Genomic DNA, 24801 nt, shown 5'->3' on the forward strand with positions numbered 1-24801 from the left:
TTGTGGAACCAATATTCCGCAGATACCAAGGGATGACCGTATATTATTACATGGTTAGTTACCAAAATGTTTTTCACAATTAGTTTCTATATATTGCCCACATTAAAATGGCTAACTTCTATGGAGTGTGCAATATTTGTTAGATTCTGGGCTAAGTACTTTACATGAATTATTCATGTAATTCTCATCAAGACTCTCTAAAGTTAGTACTTTTATTGATCCTATTTTATAGATAAGAAAAACAAGGCTTAAGACACTAAGGATTCAATAGAAGGAAGGTGGCTAAGCTAGGATTTGAAATCCAGGCAGTTGATGGAGAGCCTCTGTTCTTAATCCTCTCACTGCATTGCTTAATTGTATAAAAAGCTTTTTATTCTAGAAAACTTCTTTGCAGTTGACAGTGACTTCTGTATAATTTTAAAGAAGGACATTATGCACTTGACCAAGTATTTAATCTTTAGTTAAAACACTGTTTTATGGAAAAGTTGGCCTTGATTAAAATAATTTAGATTTTGAGGACCTTTAAATTCAAGATTAAAACCACTCATCATATGAGAGCCGTTTTCCTCCATGAATGTATCACTTATTCCAGTGATTCTTATCTTTTCACTTAGGGTTTTTCCACAACTCAGACCCGGGTCATGTTCATCTCAGACTGTTCTCTTCTCTCCAGGGAGAGCTGACAGCTCTGCTCATGTACACATGTACATCACTGTTGACTCAGAGCACACAGGTAGGGACAATCCTTTCTTTTCAAAAGCAATATTCAAAACAATTTATTATGGACTCTCTTTTATTTCCTCTTCAATCTTCTTATTTTCTGCCTATAGCCATGACTTGTATCTCTTAGGTAAGACTGAACAAATTACTTTCTTTCTGGTCCATCCAATGTCAACATCCCAGAGTTTAAGGGAAATCATACTTCACATATTTCCAGATCTCTAGTCAATTCAGATAGATAATCTGACGCTTAAACACCTTTGTAGATTTTTCAGCTATTCATGGTTCTTAACTCTTTCTAACTCATAAAATAAATATCTCTTGCTCTGCAGATGTCACTTTTTCCTGATCAGGTCTCCAGGCTAGTTAAGTTACTACATGACCACAGAATTATGACATGTTAAATTTTGACAAGACAATAGAGATCTGATGGTCTAACCCAGCAAACTCTTTCTGCAAAGGGCCAGATAGTAAGTACTTTTGGTTGTGTGAGCTATCAGGTCTCTGCTGGAACTACTTAACTGTGCCACTGCTCTGTGAAAGCAGCCATAAGTGGATATATAAATGGATGGCTGTGGCTGGATTCCAATAAAATTTTATTTACAAAACAGGCAGCAAGCCAGGTCTGGCCTGCAGGCGGTAGACTGCCAACCTCTGAACTAGAAGGTTAGTGCTGGACGAACTTATACAGGTACTATTATTTCCATTATAGGGAGGAAGAAGTTTAGGCACAGGAAAGCTAAGCAGTTAACCCAACAAAGACAGACAAGAAGTAGTTGAACCAGGAAGTTGCTATCTGAGTCTGTGTTGCTCACCATTATGCTGTACTGTGTCTGCAGTGTGCAGAGTATAATATTTATTTTATTATTTAAAAGTATGCTTGTATCATATCATTAATGGTTCTCAGAGGTAGTGGGATTAAGGTGGCTTTTACTTTCTTCTTTTTGGCTATAAATATTCTCTTAAAATTAAAATTTAAACCTACATTACTTTTGTAGCAAGAAAAGATAACTCACTTTTAAAGCGATGGATTTAAATTAGATATTATGTACCTTTTTTTGCCCTTGACTCAGTATCACTCTCCCTTTCTTTTTCTTAGTAGAAACCCACACTACACCATCCCCCTCTCCCCACACACACACACATACTTCATCAATTGTGTTGTCAGGGAAGCTGACTCTTTCCAACTGTAGGCGGATGTCTGATCATCTAAGGGTAATTCTATCCTTTATGTCAGTGACTGGGCACATGACCCATTCTGAACCAATGAGGGCTAGACATGTGACCGAATCTGAACCAATGAGGGATAGACATGTGACCAAATCTGAACCAATGAGGGATAGACATGTGACCGAATCCGAACCAATGAGGGATAGACATGTGACCGAATCTGAACCAATGAGAAAAAGGGCTTCTGGGAAAGTCCTTCATTGCCTTTAAGTCAGAGGCATCCGAGGAATCTTCTCTCTCTCCCCTCAGGGAATTAATGAGGAAAGGGTGGGCTCAAATAGATCTTAGCAGCCATCCTACCCCCAGGAGAGAAGCCCAGTGGAGAGTGCAGAAGGGGAGGAAACCATGGCTCAGTGTGGAGACCCAGGTCTAAACAACCTTGGATGCTGTTCTATCTCTAGAATCCCAGATCCAGGAGCCTGGAACTGTGCTTACTGTCTAAGCCCATTTAGGCTGGTTTTCTGTTACTTGTTGCCAAAAGCAGAATTATCTGGAGAATTCAGTCCAGAGCAATGCTTTTGCATAATAACTGAATACTTTAGGCAAAATAATTTTGCATTAAAGAATGAAAATAATTGTTTCACTACTCAAATTTACTCCGTAAAAATATTTAGTATTAGTCTTAATTTCAAACTTTTAACATGTATTAGAATCAAGCAGTCACATGATATCTGCTTTTCCTAAGCACAAGTTTAATGCCTAGTATATATCCTACACCAACAGAATATGAAGTGCTGATAGCAACTGAAGGTAATCAAGACCATAAAACCAATTTTCCCCGTTCAGTAAATGGAAGGATTAATAGTGCTTCCAAGCAAGTATTTTGCCAGTTTAAGAACAGATCCAGCTGGTCTTTGATTTACTAACACGCTCTCCACAGTGACGCAGATATTCTGAAAGATGACCCACTTTCTGGGTGTCCAAAGACCTTGAGAGACTAAAAGCCGTATCTTGGATGGAATTCATCCAGGAAAGTCTTGGCAACTCATGTGTAGTGACTGTTGCAGCTCTTATTCTTTTACAACAACTTCTAGCTCTATATTTTTAAATTAAATCATGTTTATTTTCTATTGCCAAAGTGTAACCAGATTTTGCATAGTCTGAGTCAGATACAAAAGAATAGAGATGCTGGGGCTTCCCTGGTGGCGCAGTGGTTGAGAATCTGCCTGCCAATGCAGGGGACACGGGTTCGAGCCCTGGTCTGGGAAGATCCCACATGCCGCGGAGCAACTAAGCCCGTGAGCCACAGCTACTGAGCCTGCGCGTCTGGAGCCCGTGCCCCGCAACAAGAGAGGCCGCGATGGTGAGAGGCCCGCGCACCGCGATGAAGAGTGGCCCCCGCTCGCCGCAACTGGAGAAAGCCCTCGCACAGAAACGAAGATCCAACACAGCCAAAAATAAATTAATTAATTAATTTAAAAAAAAAAAAAAAGAATAGAGATGCTATGTCAGGTTATTATAGATAGATAGATAGATAGATTTTAAAATTTGCTGTATTGAAATATAATTTATGTCCAGTAGAATTCAGCAATCTTAAGTTACATTTCAATGAATTTTGACAAATGTGTAGAGTCATATAACCACCGCTGCCATCATGATGTGGAATATCTCCATCGCCCCCAGAAGTTTCCTCCTGTCTCTCTGCAGTCAATTCCCTGCCCCCAGCTTTGGCCCCTGGCAAACCCTCATCTCCGTTTTGTCATTACAGTTTGCCTTTCTAGAATTTCATATAAATGGAACCATACCGAATGTTATCTTTCGTATCTAACCTGGCATTGTATTTTGTCATACATTTATCCATCTAAGTGGTGTCTGCCTGCTTTCATTAGGAGCAGAGGAAGATGGGAAATTCTCCTGGCAACATCTGTCTGTTTGGAGTCTTGTTACCTAGTAATGACACTCGTTGAAAAAGGGGTTGCTCACAGGTAAACTGTACACGCTGGTGTCCTGATACTCATTTACTGAGCTGATGGCTATTTGCTCTATTTGGCTCTTAAGTGTCTTTTAGTTCTGCCAAGACTTTTGCTTTACATCAACAATGATGTTAAAAGCATACTTTAGTCATCTTCCTTTGATTAATCCAGCTCTATTTACAATTCTTTCTGGTGCCTTTCTGAAACACTTCTTGAAGTTGACATTTTAATTTAAATTGCCAAGGAAGAGAAAGACATTGTAAATAACAATCTGTTATAAATATGGTGTTCAGAGCTCTCCTGACATGGGATTGGTTTCTGGTCAAGAAACAAACTTCTTGTTACCCAAGGGGAAAGGCAGGGAGGGATAAATTAGGAGATTGGGATTAACATATATACACTACTATGTATAAAATAGATAACCAACAAGGACCTACTGTATAGCACAGGGAACTATACTCAATATTTTGTAATAACTTATAAGAGCAAAGAATCTGAAAAAAATAGGTATATGTGTATGTAAAACTGAATCACTTTGCTGTACACCTGAAACTAACACGACATTGTACATCAACTATACTTCAATACAAAATATTTTTTTAAAAAAAGAGAGAGACAACCAGCCAGGGTCAGGCTAGAGATGCTGTATTTTAGTCAGAACATTTTCTTACCAACGCATTATTTAAACTCTCATCAGTAGCATACGAATAGCACATACACCGCACCTCAACTTACATAGCAGAGGAAGAAAGATTTCCACAATCCTCAGTAACAGCAAACTGCCTATCAACGCCACCAAGGTGAAACCGTCACAACCCCAAACTCTCATCCTCCAATGAACCTTTGTTCAAAACGACCCTCCCCAATTTCTTCCCAGAACCTAATAGAAGCTAACCTTCCCTTTGTCTCCTCAGACTGGGCTATGGATTGCCATACTTTGCGTGTCCCAAATTGTAATTCCTCTGCTATTCCCGAATAAACTCATTTGTGCTAAATAACAATTGTTGTTAATTTTGTTTAAGGTCAGCAATACACATGCCTGGCACACAGTGAGTGCTCAAAAATGGAGGCAGTTGACATTAATATTATTTTTACAACATTTCAGAGATATTTTACTTCCAGGCAATAATTCACTTGGCACTTTCAAAAATCTTTTCAGTTAGTAAACCATACCTTGTGCTACAATGCACTAGGTGGGGAGATTCTTTTCAAGGTAGTCCTACATGAATCCCCTTGTAAAGACAACTGTCATTGTGCCTTTTAAAAAAAAGGAATGGATTTCTTTTTTATTAGATTTTCTTAAGTTTACCAGGTATATTTAATGTTCATCTGGCACTGTTGATCTCCCAGGCCTTAGGCAGGGTAATTTTTCACAAATGTGAATACAAGTAAATGACGCTTGGAGAAACTTGTTGCTCAAAGTGTGGTCCATGAGTCCACAGTGTGGTCACCAGGGAGCTTGTTAAAGATGCCCTACCTCGGATCAGAATCTGCATTTTAACAACCTCCCTGGAGACTCGTGTGAGAAGCCCAGATGGTCCACGAAGTCCTGCCTCACCTGCTGACTCCTAGCACTTATTCTTCTTGGCCAAGATGGAACATGAGTCCCCCGGGTTTAGGTGGAAGAACCCAGATGATCAGCAGGGTCTGGCGCCAGCAGGGGAGGGAATAGTGTCAGGTGGCTGCATTTCCAGCCTTGCAGTTTCACCTGCTTGATCTCAGTGGGTGGATTTTTCAACAGTTGTCATATTTCACAAGGGAAGGTGAAACCACTGATGAGAAGGGGAATTCATCTCTTCCTGAATCTAACACTGACTTAGTAAGTGTCATCACAAATTCCCAACATGCTCTGTTCTCTAGAACCTTTTACTCTCTAAGAAGTCTGTGTGAACAAAATATTACTTGAGGATTCGGGGTTCACTGATTTGGAGGACCAGGAGTCACCCTCAAAGTTCAATGACCTATAGGTCTTTTCTAGAAGCATCAGGAGCTGGAGAGCTTGGGTGAGGCCAGGGGGAAGTACACAGTGACTGCTGCGGTACACCAATCCCCCCCGCCGCCACTGCCTCACGGACACCCCCATCAGTCAGATGAAGGCCAGAACCAGAAGGTCCAGGAGTAAATGTTTAACATCATAGAACACTGGCCGGCTTCTAGGTGGCAATAATGCTGCCTGGCACCCATAAAAGAGAATTTGCGAAATTACCCACAGTGGTTTGAAAAATTTTTAAAACCTCATTATACTTTAAAACAAGAGTAGATAAAATATTTACCATACAGAGTTCATATGGTAAAGCAATGCTCATATTTAAAATGATCATCAGTATTTGACGCTTATTAAAATAGTTAAAATCAAATTCCAGACACTTAGACCAGCGCTGTCCAATAAAAATACAGGGTCACCTACATCGGTTTAAATTTTCTAGTAGCAACATTAAAAAGGTAAAAAGAAATAGGCAAAATTAATTTTAAGACTATGTTGCATTTGATCCGATCTATCCCCAGTACAATCATTTCAACATGTAATCAACGTGAAATTACTGATGAGATAGTTGATGTGTTTACATCACACTAAATCTTTGAAATCCACAGTGCAGCTCTCACATCACATCTCCGTGTAGACCAGCCACATGTCAGGGCTCCACTGCCACATACGGCTGGTGGTCCCTGTATTGGACCTAGGGCTCAGCCAGCTCTTTTGTGAGGATGCCCTGTAGAGGAAATATTTATTCCGAGAGTTTGCATCTGGCCCGAGAGGGAGTCCCCCTCCCATCCCACGACTGGACTCGCTCCCTGGAACAGCAAAAGTGCATCTTTCTAGAGTTCCCCAGGGATCCAAAGTGCAGCCTTAATATCAGCAAAGGTTGATGGCTTGCAGCTGTGGGTCACGTGGTGGAACACTTCTTCATTTCTTAAAAACAAATCTGTGAGGATTTGAGGGAGGAGAGGTGTTAAAGTACATGACAGAGAGAGGGAAAAACAGATTGCATTCTCAGTTCTAAAACTCTAACCCTAAAGACTCAGAACTTGGCAGGGGTCGGACACCAAAATTTGATGTGAGTGGATGGGATTAAGCATGTCATTGAACTCCCCAATGGCACCAATAAATGTCACTGATTGCTGCTGAAACAGAAAAGTTCTAAATATCAAATGATAAAGAATGTCCAAAAAAATAATCAGGGGGATGTGATGTATAGTCTGATATCTGTAGTTAATTATACCGTACTGCATATTTGAAAGTTGCTACATGACCAAATCTTCAAAGTTCTCATCACAAGAAAATAATTTATTAAGCATGTATGGTGATGGATGTTGACTAGACTTATTGTGGTGATCACTTTGCAATACACCAAACACCAAATTATTATGTTGTACACCTATAACTAATATTATGTCATTGTATCTCAATAAAAAACTCCAAGACTTATAAATTAAAAAAAAGAATGTCCAGTGTCTTAAACCATAGGAACATGTCTAGATACACAAATTTTTAGTTCTAAATAGGCAAACTGAGTACCTGTAAGTAACTAGTTAGCCAAGGATTTTTCTAGAGAGGAGAAAGCTAGTGTGAAATGAAACAAATCATCCGCTGCGTCACAAATAAAAGCCAGACCACATCTCCACCCATCCGCATTCTTATCATCATTTCTTTTCAGTCTCCTGAATGCTTCAGCAACTATTTTAATAAGAACACAGATAATAATAGACTATAAATTCATACGATGGACTTTCTCCTCACTAGCTGGGGGATATTTTCCACTAGGCTCTGTTAGCTCTTGCACACGCCCAGCTCTAGCTTTTCCAGGGCTTCAGGTGTTTGCAGGATTCCAGCCGAAGTGCAACTTCACCCAGTAGGATTCCTGGCAGGTGTCTTTCCGCCTGGGCCTGGAGCGTAAGGCACTACCACCCTGTCTCTGGGTTGCCAGCCCTTTCCATACAGGCCAATGACAGCCAGGGCGACATCAACTCCATCACACAAGTGCTCCCAGCCATGGTGGTAGGGCGAGTCCAGGATGGTATTCTCAGAGCGCCCTCGGGTTGGGTCAGCTGCCTCCTGTATTCCTGCGGGTCGTCTTCTCCGGGACTGGCTCCCTGTCTTGTTTTCCTTCATCCAGCTCTTACCAGCCTCTCAGCAAGCTGGCAGTGGTCCTGGCGTCCTCTCTGGTGTTCCCCATCAGCTAGGTTCACAGGCATCTTTTCAGGATGTTTTCTCTAAATCCCTGTGCTGAGCTGGCCCTGCCTGCTGGCTGTGACTGAGGAGAGGCCTGGCTGCCCTTCCTTGTCCTCTATTTAACATGTGCTCCGAGAGTTTTCGCGCCTTGGGTACCATCTTACTTCTGCTCTCACAATGCCCCAAAGTTGTGGTTTCTCTAAGAAATCAGTTGTCATAGTTCTTATTTTTCAGTAAGAACTCTTGAAATTGTGATTACACTTTGACCAAATTATTTTTTTTAACCAGTTGTGAAGGCGAAAGCTACTTTGTAGTCATCATTTGCATTCAAAAGCATGTATCTTCCTAAGTCAGTGTTTCTCAAACTGAATTCTGTATTCTTAATTTTTTTTTTCTTTTAAAAGAGATCTATGGTGGTACTCATCTCACGAGTGCTGTTTGCCAAAAATGTTTTGGTTTCCTCTCCTCCCTCCCCAGCCCATCACAGGGACGTGATAGGATTGCAGTGCTTGGTCCTGCGTGATTGAGTGGGGCCCCCTCCCCAGATTTGCCAAGGAGTTGTGAGCATTTAATTGCTGAAGCAGGACCCTCTAAAACTCCCCCTTTTCTGCGATGGTCCAGGCAGTGGCTGCTAGGACAGCCTGGATTAAAGAGCGAGGACCCTGTGACAAGGAGAGGAGCCCCCAGTGAATCCACGTGGCATAGACAGGAGTTACTCTTTTGTGGTTTCTATTTATTTATTTTTAAAATTTTATTTATTTATTAATTTTTTTGGCTGCGTCAGGGCTTCAGTGCTACCCCGGCTTTCTCTAGTTGCGGCCAGTGGGGGACTACTCCTTTTTGCGGTGCGCGGGCTTCTCATTGCGGTGGCTTCTCTTGTTGCAGGGCACGGGCTCTAGGCACATGGGCTTTAGTAGTTGTGGCGTGTGGGCTCAGTAGTCGTGGCTCATGGGCCCTAGAGCACAGGCTCAGTAGTTGTGGTGCCCGAGGTTAGTTGCACCGCAGCATGTGGGATCTTCCTGGACCAGGGCTTGAACCCATGTCCCCTGCATTGGCAGGCGGATTCTTAACCACTGTGCCACCAGGGAAGTCCCTCTTTTGTGGTTTTAATCTACAGAGATTTGGGGAGTGTTTGTTACATGCACACCTGGCTTATCCTGAATGATAAAGAGTCCATAGATTTCTCACATTTACAAAAAAGCCCTCTGGTCTATACCCTCTTCTTCATAGGAATTTATTATGCTAAGTATTAAATTTCTATTTTAAAGTAATTAAACTAAGACTTCAACTTAAATTTGGGAAAATTGCAGTTTTCATGAAATTTTGTTTGCTTCTTATAAATAATAAGTCCTTTTGATAAAATCACACCTTTAAAACTCCTAAAAAGAAATGAGGGTTATTTCTACTGCTTTTTCAATTGACAGGCACTAATTAGTTTATCACTGAAATAAATCATAAAATTGTAACACAGAAGAAGAGGGAGCCCTGGGTAGACCTGCCATCCCATTGAAAGCTTGTGACTAGGAGCTTACGTCGCTGCCCTGGGAATGGAACAGTTAACAAGTCCCATTTGAGCCCCCAAGTACACCTAATGAAGGTGTTGGTGGGTCTGAAAATCATGATCTTGTTCTACACTGATGAAGTACGTTCATACGCTGTCACCTCCTTTTGAGAGGCATGGAGAGCAGGCATTATTCTCCCAGAGACAATCCTCACTTTTTAAAGAAATACTTGAGTATCCTGGGGGGACATTCATATCCCTTCTGCTTTTGCATGACTGATGTTCCGGCTTTGAAGGGTATTTCTCCTTCACTTCGGTGATGGGCAGTTAGATAGCGAAGTCCAGAATCAGAAAGCGTGTTTTAGAGGATAAGTATTGATATTTGGGCATTTGCTAACAAACGTGTATTTATCTTTTAAGGCCAAGAGCGTGAACATGATTGTCTGCTGGTTGTATACGAATCTGAGGTCTAAGTGATCTGGTTCATTATCTGGTTCATGTATCTCCAGCCACGTGGAGCTTCATAGGTGTGGGACATTCATTGATAACACTGGCGAGGCGCCTGCATCTTAGCCCCGATCTGAAGCCCAGGAGCACATATGTAAGTTACGAGTTATTGGGTTCCTTAAAAATAGTAGACAGGTTTTAGGTTGTAAACTAATTTAGACTCAGAAATGGGAACTTAAGAAACGATGCATCTGCTTATTAGCTGGTACTCAGAAAACTGGCTCAGTACTGAGACCAATAAAGGTGGATCCCTGCTTCACAGTGGCATCGAGGGAGCAGGGCAGATGGATTCAGGCCTGGATGTGACGGAGCCATAGGCTAATAGGAGAATGTCTGTGGCCTTTGGGTACAGAAGAAGATTTCTTAAACAAAACCCAGAAAACAATCAATAGCTGAAAACATACTGATCTGACCGTATCAAATCAATTAAGGCTTTAAGAATTTTTGGTCAATGAAACAAAAAATAGGCAAAGTTAATGGGTAGCTAAAACATTGAGGGAAACATACTTGCGATGTCCTAAAACCAACAACAGGGTAAAATTTAGAATATAAAAGGCAATCCTATAAATTGAAGGGGACAAATCCAGTCCGACAAGTCCAACAAATCCAGAAAATTCAGTACACGTGGGCAAGGATGTGGCAAGGCAATCCACAGAGGAGAAACACAAATAGCAAAGCGACACGCACGAAGATGTGCTGAGCCTCACTGGTACCCAGAGACGTGCAACCTAAAACACTCAGGAGGCTGGCCCAAATTAGAAAATTGGAAAGTACCAAATGTGTACATGGGCAAACAGGACATTCAGTGGGTGTACACAGAAAGCAATCTGGCATTATTTAGGGCACTAAACTTGCACGCATCCCGGGACCCGGCAGTTCCACTTCTAGGCATTATATTCCAAGGGAAACCTCTCAAATGTGCAAAGGGGACATGTATGAGAAAAGGGAACCCTCCTACACTGTTGGCGGGAATGTAAATTGGTGCAGCCACTGTGGAGAACAGCATGGAGGTTCCTCAAAAAGTAAAAACAGAGTTGCCATAAGATCCAGCAATCCCACTCCTGGATATAGATTCAGAGAAAACTCTAATTCAAAAAGATACATGCACCCCAATGTTCATAACAGCCCTATTTACAATAGCCAAGACATGGAAGCAACCTAAATGTCCATCGACAGATGAATGGATAAAGAAGATGTGGTATATATATGCAATGGAATACTACTCAGCCATAAAAAAAGAATGAAATAATGCCATTTTCAGCAACATGGATGGACCTAGAGATGATCATACTAAGTGAAGTAAGTTAGAGAAAGACAAATACCATATGCTACCATTATATGTGGAATCTAAAATATGACACAAAAATAAACTTATCTACAAAACAGAAACAGACTCACAGACATAGAGAACAGAACTGTGGTTGCCAAGGGGCAGGGGTTAGGGGGGATGGGTTAGGAGTTTGGAACTAGCAGATGCAAACTATTATATAGAGAACGGATAAACAAAGAGGTCATGTATGGAAACATTTATCAGGACGATTGGAGGCAGCCCAGGTTTGGAGGGTGGAGATGTGAAATACAGCAGAAGGTACTGACAAAAACCACGCAGCACTCACGTGTGGGCAGCACAGGGAGACCTTTAAAACATTGCTCCATGAAAAAGTAAGAAATGAAACAAGATCTAGAGCAGCACAATGCCATTTATGTCACCTAAAGCCACACATACCACAAGCTCTGGTTTATAAGGACACATCAATATCAAAGGGCATAAATCAAGCACATTCAATTGGCGACCTGTTGAGGGCAGAGTGGGGAGAGTGGAGGAAGGGAAAATCAAATCAAACAAACATGAGAGGGGCCTGCACAGCCCAGCGATGGCTGTACCACGCGCAGAGAGACAGGCTTAACTCAACTCTGCGCTCAAAGAAAAATGACAGTCACCCAAACCACCTCCTACAGAGCTACTTAGAGGTCATCTTGGAATTTCCTCTGCTTTCAGTGCTTCCAGACTTGCCAACTATTCAAATTTTGCCTTACTTCTGCACCTCAGAAAGCCCTTAGTTTCATGTTTATTTACATGCATTGGGGAAAGCTGAGAAATTTTCCAAAGAAAGTCAAGTACAGCTGAACAGCTAAAAAAGCAGTTGACACGCACCCCAATAAATATCGTAGTCCTTGGTGAGTTCTGGAATTTGCAAGCTTCTCCCTTCTCTATTTCTTGATTTGCAAAATATTTTTCTGCAAACAGGTACTTATTGTTCATTGGCATGTACTTTATTGTTCAGGCAGAACCATCTTTAGAGAGGGATGAGATGCTTTTAAGTACAAGCCATGAGCGGGTGGTATACACCATCCCTGGAATTCTGACTCTGGAGGTTTTTGATAGTGAAGGCTGTTCAGTCTCATGGCTTCACTCTGGACCACAGTGATGTGTATTAATGTTATACTGCCTTCACTCTCTACTCTAACTTTGAAATGTGACTTGCTTTATTATATTCCAACAAATACATAGGTGAGTTTCCATCCTTAACAGATGTACTAGCTGAGATCCAATTAGAATACCTTTCTGTAGACAAATGCCATCAAAATTAAAACACACTGATATGGTTTCCAAACTCTACACTTGAGATTTAAGCTGTTCTTCAGCTTTAAATGAGAGGAAAAATTTATATTTAGTTGTATTAAACTTATCTATATGATGAAACTGAGTATATTTGAATAGGTAAGGAACTATTAGTGGGGGGACCTGAAAACAGCTCAAAAACAAAAAGAAAGAAAACCAACCATACAGAATTAGAGAAAATGTAAGGCACCTTGAATGCATGTTGGGAGGCATTTTTGAAAGTGACTATTGCAAAGAGGTTGTTTAAAACTAGATGTTTTGAACCTAGTGCTCTGCAACTATCTGCTGAATAAATGGGTGAACAAATGAAGATGAATTCCTGCTGCGTTGTGTGTCAGTTTGTGGGACGACCTCATGTCAATTACATTTAAATGGTTTTTCTAAACATGTGGTGACCAAATAAAATATTCCATGATTCAGTGTGCAAGGTGAAAAATATTTTCAATGCAATAATTAATAATCAACTTGAACTTTACAGGCTGGTTGTTTTTAGAGAACCAAGCGTACCATAGAGTTTACAGAACTGTGGGAAGAACATTACATGGAGTGGAGCCCATGTTTCACTCAATTGCCATCAAATCTGTCCCCTGCTAATTTTAGATCAGCCTGGATAAATACAGCATGTTAACGGTTAGGAATTGCAGAGTGAATACTTGAATTGTCTTTGGTAAAATTTGTCAACGTCAGGTTTCAAAGAAGTACTTAAGCCTGGAGACTCCACTAGTGATCAACACATGCGGTAAGTACTTAATCTCTATCGTTCTTGGTGCCATAGAAATAATCGTGCTGAGCATTCATTCAGTAAGCCTTCCTCAGTCTTCCTCAAGATCTAAATTGTTAGTGGTGTGTTGGCTCTGAAACATAAACAGGAAAGAAAACTAGGATCCACCTTTGAGAGACAGTAAGACAATTGTACACCAAGTTGCTCAACTCCTACTACTTCACAGGAAGAACTTGTCCTTAAGGTCAGTGAAAGAGCAGAATATAATGAAGTTGAGTTTATTTTATTGAATTTAAAACAACTGAACGAATCTCTGAAGTTGTCAAGAATTCTGTTTATCAAGACTCTGTGGGGTCCTTCAGCTTTTTCTGAGAACTTCATGTAACTTGAACTCTGAGAGCTCAGGGAACGGTTGTCCAACTGATGGAAACTAATCCTGTTTGTACTTACTGATCAGTGACTCTTGTCCTAATTGAGTATGAGAACTTCTGGTTAATGTCAAAGAATTTAAAGGTTGCCCACATGATAGGAATTGTGCTTTTAATTCTGTTCATTGAGACCACAACATAACACAAATTTACTACGAACTTAACGCCTTTCAATTCATTAGTCATTATTCATCACAACGGCATCTACCTTCATCTGAAATAATAGATATTTATCCAAGATGTATTCATTCATTCTACAGACAAGACTGGCTGCAAATGGTTTGTGGACTTTTGCAGTAACTTGATGGTCCCCAAGGATCAGTGGCCCCCTGGGACAGACTGCCACATGATTCTTCCATCGACTCTGGGGCTGAGGTCACAGGTGCTGCGAGGCAGGAGTGTGTTAGCCAGAACGTTCCTCTTTGGTCACCCTCCATGCCCATTCCTAGGGATGGTAACAAAGGTCTGCTTTTCTAGCGTAAGAGTGTCCTTGGTTCAGGCCATTTCCCCCAATGTTCCCTAAGTCCTTTTCCTGGGAAGGATATAAGGACTTCTTCACTCTTTAAAGCTTCCTTTATTCAGCCACCTTAAGAAAGGTACATTCACTCTTTGAGGAAGGCAGGCTTCCTCTCGATCAGGTCCCCTTTCTGTACATTAAATTATACTTCCCTCCAATAGCGCCAGATTCAAAGAAAAATGAAAACAGCACAGACCCATATTATTTGTTCTAAACCAAGAAATCTAGCCATCCCTGGATTGCATGGGCTTGGTCCCGTTCATATCTGTATCCACATGAAGAAGTGTTGCTATGGCAACACAACCTGGATGTTCTTCACCCAGCCATCTGTTAGATGGATCTTAATTTTTATTTTTTCCAGGGAAGGGAAGATTTAGCCCTTGAAAATCTAGCACCTGATACCTTTTATACCATCTACCTGGGGGGAACCTCTAGGGGTGGAAGAAAATAGATCCCAGTGTGTTTTCTCTGTTACTATTTAGCACAATTTTCTCATGTTTATCTACATCAAAGGAGCATGTCTGTATACTCCAACAATCAACCTAGCCCTGGAGACTTTAAATGATTTCACCCAGGCTGCATCTCTTTTCTTAGGATTATTTCTTGAAAAAAGGCAGTTTTCCTAATGGGTTGAAGATCTAGCAAGCAGCACTGTCATAGCAACAGCAGCTCTGGAGTAGGAATAATGCCCGGGAATTCCTGCCAGCGAGTTGGATGTGCAGGGTTCTGGAAGTTGTACACATCATGGCCTCCACAGCAAGGAACACTTTCACAAAGAGCTAGTATTTTCTCATTTATTCACAGTAAGGAAGCACAGCAATTTGGATGGCAGAGACTGCTTTTGCCAAAAACACAAGAGTGGGCCAAGTGGCACAGGAACAAAACACTGGAAAAAGCTGCCATCTTCCTCTCTCACACGATAGAATATGATTTCAAAGACAGTGTTAGAGGGCCATTCTCTTGGCAAGTGTTCCAAAAAGCAAGAGCAAAAGCAAACTCACTTTTTATTCTATTAGAGAGACCCAGAATTAAAATAACTGAAGTAGGCATTTTCACAATTCTCACAAAAAAGAGCAATCAATATCAACAGAATAAAATAAGCCTGTGTGGCTTATTCATTTTGTTTTATATTTTAATTAGTTTTGTTTGTAATGACACCGGGGCTTGGGCTAGGCCAGAAAAAGGCAAATGCTTCTCTGCATCACCACAGGGGTGATGGGGCTCAAAAGGGAGGGCTGTTGTTCTGAAGGTCAAGGACCAGCCTTTGAGAGGGAAAAAGGGAGGAGTGCATTGTTCCCAGATTCTGTAACTAATGAATGAGGAGTTGACATGCCCCTAAATGTCACTATGTAGAGCTTGGAACTCTTTCCCTTGCGTCATAATCCAGCATCATTTGCCTACGGTGTTTGCTGGAATCTCAGCTTTAGGGAGAGCAGGCCAGGTGAATAGAAGTGCTTTGGCTCTGTGTCTGGACCAAGAATGTACACCAAGGGAGGCCAGTGGGGGGAGGCGACACCTGGGTCTCCTGTGGGCCAGCACTGCTGTCCCGTGTGGGACCCACCTGGAGGACTGGTTCTCAGCAGCCGCAGTCTCTAGAAAGAGCAGGCAGCAGTTATCAGGAGGGGCAACATCTAACTCTATGACAACAGATGAGTAAAGACATCAGCAGTGGGACCCCACTTTTGAAAGAAAGAACAGGCAGAAAGTAAGCAGGGGGCCAGGGCCCCAGTCGAACAACTAGGGTTCAAGTCCAGATTAAGAACTATAGTAGAAACAGGGGATTGAGCAAGTTGTATACATGAAATATGTACAGCTTTCTGCATGTCAATCATACATCAATAAAGTGTGTGTTTTTTTCAAAGGAATATCACTTCATGTTAGACCTTCAAATAAAGGCTGTAAAAGTTTATTTATTTATTTTTTAAGGAATTAGGGATTGAGGAAGAAAGAGGAAGCCTGGCAGGCACCTGGGGGCCCCGGCAGCTTGCATCTGACATCGGGAAATCCCAGGTCCCATCCTCTAGTCAGGCCAGGCATCCCACTGTCTTCTCATAGGGATCAGGGTCCGCAGTGGGCTGGGAGGGGCTTGTGAAGCCAGAAAATGTATATCTTTGGTATCCTCCTCTAAGCATAGCTGGGAAGGGTGACCAGCTCATCCCCATTTGCCTGAGACTTTCTTTAGGTTTAGCTTTGAGACTTCACTATCCTAGAAATCCTCCCAGTCCTGGGCAAACAAGGACAACTGGTCACCCTCCTGGTAACCATCTGAGTCCATTAGTTGTCCTGGGTTCTGTAGATCCAATTACTTGTTAGAAAGATGTCATCAGACACCAGGACTGACTGCTATCACTATATTTACATATATATTTATTTATATTTATATAACACTGATGCTGAGTGCTTTTCTTTCACAGTTCTGATGTATACTTCTCAAGCTTAAGACCGTGGCAAGAGCATACAGCCCAGTTATTTCAAGAGGGACTCTGAAAGGTCAATTTGAGGGCGGGAGAGAGAAGGCCTGTCTCCCAGGGTTCCTCACTCAAAATGCTGCTCTTTGGGGAGCTGCCCTGAAAATCTGCCTTGCCCTCTCCAGGGCTGTAATCTCATTCTTTAAGGGATATGACACTTGGATTTCTAGCTCAGTTAAAGTCATATGATGCTCTGGATCATTCTTCCTCAAGATTTGTACAGGTGAAATGAGAGCCCGCTGACCTGGAAGGTTTTAGGCCAAATTTCCTTTAGTGGAAGAAACTTACTATTTAATCACCCAGCTTGGGAAAGGAACTCGGTCTGGATTCAACAGTCCTTCACTGCTGTTTTTACGGCTTTTTAAATTGTAGCATAAACGTTTTTCCCTATTCATGCAATATTGTCTTATTTTCAAAAAGTTAAAGACATGGGAACTAATTAGAATTGAAATATAGCCCATTTATAGAACTCAGGCTATTTCCAAAAATGGATTTAACTAGAGTACTATTAAATTATTTCTCAGCTCCAAAGATCCATTTTATGTTTAGTATATGAAGTGTCCTGACATTTTTTTATGCAATCAAGAATATTCTAAATTAAAGCTAATGTGGTGGCATGCATATTACAGTAATCATTTTAGCATGTCATGTTAAGGATGATGGCTTTGCTGGTAGAATTGGCATCATTTACTCTGTGTGAAGTCAAAGAATGAAGATTTGCTTCTGTTAAGGGAAAGTAATGTACAAGTTTCCAGAGACTTTTTCCCACTGTCTTTTACTATTTTCTAAACTCACACCTTTCCCACTCTTGACACGGTCACTGCTTGGGCCTAAATTACTTTCTCTGGATCTTTTGAAATGAATTCTATGGGAGAGTTTTTAAGTTTCAAGTCTGAGATAATAATTACACACAAAAACTAACAAAGACAGCACAACTGGATGAAAATACCACACAACTCACATGGACTTCATGACAGCCAGAATCATGGTGTGGTTCCTCTTTTGGAAGAACAAAAATTATGTTTATAAAAATCCCCTTTGGAAAGGAAATGTCAGAAACAGACATTCCCAAAGCTGGAAAGTCCCTGTCTGGAGCAATATTGATACTTCTGTGACGGTTCATTAAAATATAGGAAATATGGCAGCTATTAAGTGTTGGAAGTCTCTCTGGTAACTAAGGTAATCTAAAAATTAGCCTGACACTTTTTAATGAGGTTTTAATATATTCAGTTTTGGAAATATATCAGAGTGGGATCATTTATATTGATGATGTTCCTTTTGGGATCAGAAAGCTCAAGTATCAGTTCTTGATGTCACCCAAACATGTCACCATGGGAACTGCCCATGAGTGTGTTTATGCATGAATGATTATCAGTGTAACATCTGGTACTGACATTTCAATAAACTGTGATTAGCTATGAACAGTGAGCTCTACAGACATATCATTAAAGTAAGGAAATTACAATCAAGCCTTATAGGTTTTTGAGTCAACAGAGCATAACAATATCGCCAACAAATACGGACATATTCAGTTCTGTAGTATTAGAGCCTCTTTGTTAACTAGAGTTGTAGCCTACTATTTTCCATGAGCATATCCCACACGAAGACAAGAGGAGGAGGAGGAGGGGGAGAGAGAGATCTTTGGGATAAGGGCCTTTAAAATCCTTTTTTAAAAAAATGAAACCAAAACTGCTGCCAGAGTTACTACCTATGTAGTTGTATAATCCAGGTCAGTAAGTGACAAGGGCTATTTAATCAGGATATCAGTTGACTTTTGATAAACAATGCTCTGTAACAAGCATAGTGGCATAAAATAATAAGCATTCATTGAGCTCACACATTTGTGGGCTGGCTGGGAGACTGCTGATCTAGGTTTGGGGAGACTTTGCTAGAGCAGCTTTCCTCCAAATGTCTCTTAGCCTTCTATGTGGTCAGTAGGAGAACCAGGAAATATTTTTCTCACAGTGATGGCTGAAGCCCAGAGATCAAGCCCAAGCACACAAGCACATTTCATGACTCTACTGCATCACATCTGGTCGCCTACCATTGGCCAAAGCAACCCAAACGGCCAAGCCCGAAGTCGAAGGGCAGGCCGTACACTTCAGCCATCATAAGGCCAAAGAAGGTTACACTGCTCTGCCCCGCAATCAACGGAGCCAGGAAGTATCTTCATTCATTGGAAACGAGGGGGAAGATGTGACTATTTCAAACAGTAATCTAATCTACCACAATCCAGTGTCATCTAGATAGCAAAAAATGTGTTGGATCACCAAACCCTACTTTGGCAACTGAAATAGTACTATTACTATCAGCTACCTTAGCTTTGGCTGCAAAAACAAACACCCTCAAATCTCTGTAGCTTACTGAGACACATTTAGCAGACTGTAGTTTACAGGGGAAACAATGATTTCTTGGCCACGTTCCATGCCTCAGCTGTAGGTCAGCTGCTATAGCTCTGTTCCAAGTTGTAGCTCTTCTCATTCTGGACCCACGCTGAAGGAACGGCTCCAATTTGGGATGTGATGTTGTTGTAGCAGAAGGAAAGAGCAAAAGAGCTGTCAGAAACTTGTGATGCCTTTACAGCTTCTGCTCTGAACTGGTACCCCCCACCACTTCTGCTTCTCGGGCCTAAAATAGACCAGGACCTCTGGTGTCAGTGATGGAACAGGCTGGTGTTGGGAGGTGGCTGAGGCTCTTGTGACGAGAGGAGGGTACAGCTGCCAGATCTCCTAGGGCTGCTCTGCTACCAAGCAGATTCTTTCTAATTCATTCTAGCTTCACTGCAACCTAGGATGTGCACCCCTAGGATGAGGTGGGAATTGGAGAGGTCTTGGGGGGATGAGGTCATTTACATGGTAATAACTTCTTCCAAAAGTCAGGATTTACCAAAGAGAGGTTCCGTGAAAAGTGGAAGGAGAGCATTGGGCAACCAGCCTTGGGCATGGGTGCCTTGATGTTATTATATCCAGAGAGCAGGGATACCAGCTAAGGCAACGGAGGGTTTCTGAAGGTGTGAGGTGACTGTGTAACTGTAAGGTTTCCTGGTGGTCCTACTGTTGACATGGGCAATAGTTCCTTGAGTTGCCAAAATAGGAGTAATTGATAGCATTACCCCCAAAACTATAATAGGCTCCTGCCTTGGTGCTGGTGCTGGAGTTCAAGTCAAATGCCTGCACTACCTACCAGTATTTCTGAGTATTGAAAGAGGGATTTGGCACATTATCATGCTTCGTGGAAACATTAATATCTCTGAAATAGAAAATTATGGTTTGGCCTGCAATTTGACTGAATTCAGCTATTAGCAAGGTGTTTTAAACGTCTTCACGTTTTAAAATTCTTTCTCTTTTTAAAGACAATACTTTGCCTTTCTGCTTAGGTTGTACAATTTTTAAAGGCTGGAGATGGACAGGGTCAGTTTGAAGAGATTCATTTCAAAAATTGAAGGCCCCTTTGAGAAGCAGGTGATTACAAGCATGAGACTGGAACTTACAAGACAAGCCTGGAAAATCTTGTCATGCTAATGAGCAAGGAAGCATTCAGAAACCACTAGAGGTGTGGCAGAGGGACTCAGGAACCAGCAAAGATGAGCCTCGTCTGTCCAAAGACGGGGGCAATTTGAGCATCAGTAGGATAATAACAATAACTGCAAAAGACTGAAACATACACAGTATGTATAAATCCAGGAGGTCATAATGAGGCTTAAAAAACCATAGCCCACAATGCATTGATCACTTCGAGAATGCAGGCAACCAATTTGCCAATTTGAAAAGAAAGAATTATGCCTATATCCTGCCTTTCCTACAGGAACTGTATCTGAGAGTCATCTCAGTTGATGGGATAAGTTAGTCTTTATATAAGTATTCCAGTAACACATGAAGAAATAATGACAAAATGGGAATATTGTCAATTTGCAATCTCTGGTGAATGAATAAATCCAGGCAATGATTATCAGTGGCAGCTAACATCACAAAAGAATAGAGAGGCACAGAGATACTAGGTGTCTCTTAATGGAAATGTACAAAGCCACTTTTGAAGTAGTCTTGCCTAAAATGACAAACCTGAACTTGCTTAACTCTAGATCTAACTACCAATTTAGTTATATTTAGTTGTATTCCATCACAAGGAATACAAGACAGAGGGTCATGTTAAAGGATCCGAAGAGATGTAATCAGTGAAATTTAGACTTCAGAAAGCTCAACAGAAAGAAAACCTCGTAGCATTCTCCACCAAAGTTGCTAGAAAAATTTGCCAGAAAAAGAAAACCTATAGATTAAAAAAGACCGAAGAGGCTTATCAACCTATCACAACACCTATCACTAGGATCCTACGCCCACAGTGGTAGCTAGGATCCTAGAGTAACTGAAGTCCTAGAGAAACTGAAGTCTGATCAAACCTGACTTTCAAATGGAGATCACCTAACTGCTAAAAACTAGAGTTCAAGTGTCTTGGAAGCCACCGGATCCATAGTTCCCGATCTTTTACGATCACAACCATGTAGAGCATTTAAGTACTTCCCTGCTGAAGTGATCTCTATCCTGCTCATTAATTCGAAGCGGGTCAGTGGGTGTTGGACTGGACACTCACAGGATGTGGAATAGCAGCTATTTTGGGAATCATCCTCTGGCGTCTCAGCAACACTCATGATAACACACAACGTGCCCGGTTAATGCAGCATCTTCTTTCATAAGCCATCAGCACACACTATGTTTTCTATACTCTTAAAACCTTGATTTAGACCTTACGCATGCTTAGCTCTGGGACTACGTGCAATGTCTTCAGGATACTGGTGAATGAATAGCAAAAATACTCATTTGGCCATTAAAACTGAGTACGAAGTATCATTCATTTGATCCAGCTGTGCAGACCAATGGCTCGTGTGACCAGAGCAAGCTGAGAGGGCAGTGGGATATTATTTTCCCTAGAAGCACAGCTCAAATGTTCTCAGTCAAAGAATGACAAGGATCGACGAGTCTTCATGGTTAGAACAGATCACGTTTTATCTTTACCGTATATTTTATGACCTGTAAACCTCAAGGTAAATCATTAATCTACTTCCAACAGTGACAATTGGTCAGTTGAAACCTTTGTAAACCCAGAGCCTACTGCTTGTCGCTTAATGTGAGAGTGAAAGAAGAAGGTAGAAATCCGAATATATCCAACCAGGTTCTGGGGAGCTAGGAAGCTGGGGAGTTGACAATACAACCCACAAACCCATGTTTATCAGAACGTTTCTAGCAAAACAAACTGAATGCTACAAAAGAAAACAATGTTAGCAATATTAATATTAAACATTTAAAAATTCCTCTTATGGACTTCACTGGTGTTGCGATGGTTAAGAATCCGCCTGCCAATGCAGGGGACACAGGTTCGATCCCTGGTCTGGGAAGATCCCACATGTCGTGGAGCAACTAAGCCCGTGCACCACAACTACTGAGCCTGTGCTCTAGAGACCACGAGCCACAACTACTGAGCCCACATGCCACAACTACTGAAGCCTGTGTGCCTAGAGCCCATGCTCCACAACAAGAGAAGCCACCGCAATGAGAAGCCCGGGCACCGCAACAAAGAGTAGCCCCCGCTCGCCGCAACTAGAGAAAGCCCGTGTGCAGCAATGAAGACCCAACGCAGCCAATAATAAATAAATTAAATAAATTAAAAAAAATTATTCTTAAATATTCCTTTTATAATAATCCTCTGTTATTCTGCATTCACTTAGTCTTTGCAGCTAAAGCAAAAATCATATCTTTTTATATGTTATTCTCTAATTATTCAGGCGTTGCTTCAAATACATGTATATGTCTTCGGCTGCATATCGAATCTTTGAAAAGACAAGAATGAGCTTATAATACACCACCCCCTTTTCTCTTAATGCAGTGATACAGAGGCACCCAAAAAGCCTTTGCTGGAGGAAGGAAGGAAAGAAGGGAGGAAGGGAGGGAGGGAGGGCAGACTATTCAGCATGTGTAAGTCTAAAGGCTGAAATACTACATTACTGCCCAAGCTCTGGTTGGCATAGGTAATACTTCCAAGACTAAATTTAAAGACAAATCTTTAGACTTAAACTGAATGTCAAGAAAAGATTTATAGTTTGTCCAATTAAGATGAAATGAATGATTAATTACTATGGGGCCTATAGTAGGTGATTCAAGTATAGTAATTCAAGTAACTTGGTGCAACTATTAAAATATGGACTAAATGACCAATTCACCTCAATTATAATGCTATTACAACTTCGCAATTATTTCTTCTTTAATACACCTTATGATTCTTCCCAAGGTTTTTTTAAAGTCAAACTAAAAATGATTAGTCATATATTTGATAATATGTGCATAAGTGACAAATTAATACACCCACTTTAACAATACTTATTACTAGTAATATGTAAGATTACCTCCGAGTAATTTGGCGAGAGATATTTCCCATTGCATTTCGCAACGCTCCTCAGAATTTTTAATGCTTTATCTCCTTTCTTCCGAGTAATCAGCCAGCGGGGAGATTCAGGAACCACCCTGGTGAGAAGGAGTCTTTTTTGAGTTATGCCTGCGAATCTCAAAACTTACAAGTTTATGACTTGAGTTTCTCTATCGAAATGGATCTTGCGATCAGATACATGTTTCGGAGATTCTGAGAGCTTAGAACTGGCTCTCTGAAACATAGATTATATTTGCAAGTTTATAACGGAACAGAAAAAATGCTCACTTGATAACTGAATCATTGCTCATGATAAAAATAATCAATATTACATTGCCCTTGCAAGAAGGCTGTCTTAGAATATACAGTCCTCAATTACAAAGATGAAAAAAACTGGGATTTAATGAACGTTTAGGAAAAGGTTAAGAACCCAATTTACGTAAACTGGTTTGCTCATATATTAAAATTAAATTAGAGGATGATTAAAATATGTTCATTCTAATAAGAATCAAATGCATACACCTGTAACTTTCCGACAACTTAATTTTCTGATGCTCTTAACATTTTCTTATTCCCCTGAGAATACCTGAGTCACATTAATTTGCTTAATAAAACATACAGAGAAGCAATCTTGTTCATTGCATTTAAACTGCATGTTGAAATACCGGCAGATATGGTTTGTTGCCTTGTAGTTTTCATAAAAATATTACAAAATAATAAAACATAATTAATACTCTATTTTAAAGGTGTTTTTCAATTTTATTAATTTAATAATAACTATTAGTCAGAAACCAATAAATAATCTCTAGAAATTCGCAAAGCCCATAGCCATTCTGGAGATGTTAGAAAATCTCGCCTTCATTTTCATGTTGGTTTGGAAGCATAGATTCTACATTTCTGTGGAATACGAATAAATTTGATAATGACCAAAACCACATTACCAGTAATAAAGGAGGAAGAGAAAGTTGGGCAGCGTGATGGCTAGCTGGATCCCTTGCCAGTTGGGGATAAAGTAGGCAATTCCAGGGAGAATTATGATTCCAAGGGTGAAGAACATTTGAATCACTATTCCCACAATCCTCCTTTGTTTTGAACCTACTATTTCTGTCACTGAAGGAAAACAAACAGAGAGGTTAGGGAAGCTCAAGATCAGCTTCAAAACAAACAAACAAACAGAGACGTTACACCAGTGACATCCATCCATCAGCATCGCTAGAATACTATACAGGACTCTCAAAGATCCCGAAGCTTCCATAGGCACTGACCTCATGGGGATGTGCTTCCCAGACAGCTCAGGTCCCTCCCTCTCCCCCTCTTCTCTGCGTTATCAACAAGCATGTGCCATCCTCCTGCACACCCAGCCCAGCAGCCTTCCGGGTATACAAAGAATATATGTGTTGGTTTTAGGCAAGCTTAGACGATGACTATTTTGAAAAGTAATTGTAATTATCAAAACACAAATATAATAAAGTGGCTAGATTTTATCACAGTCTTTAAAGATTTGCATATTACAGTCTCTTTAGGTGATTCATCATGAACATTAGATTCTACAGATAAATTTTTCACTATCACAAGATAGTTTCTATCAAAT

General features: G+C 40.9%; 1 protein-coding gene across 1 annotated transcript in view; it reads right to left on the reverse strand.

Annotated features, from left to right (window-relative positions):
- The window catches only part of SLC22A3 (solute carrier family 22 member 3), a 93095-nt gene that overhangs the window by 21101 nt on the left and 47193 nt on the right, over positions 1–24801 (reverse strand). The window contains exons 4-5 of the mRNA XM_068550788.1: positions 24152–24320; positions 23191–23308 (exon numbers count right to left, since the gene is read on the reverse strand). Coding sequence (XP_068406889.1) covers positions 23191–23308; positions 24152–24320 — 287 coding nt within the window. The remainder of the gene's footprint in view (positions 1–23190; positions 23309–24151; positions 24321–24801) is intronic.

This window comes from Eschrichtius robustus, chromosome 9 (assembly GCF_028021215.1).
Source record: "Eschrichtius robustus isolate mEscRob2 chromosome 9, mEscRob2.pri, whole genome shotgun sequence".
NCBI lineage: Eukaryota > Metazoa > Chordata > Mammalia > Artiodactyla > Eschrichtiidae > Eschrichtius > Eschrichtius robustus.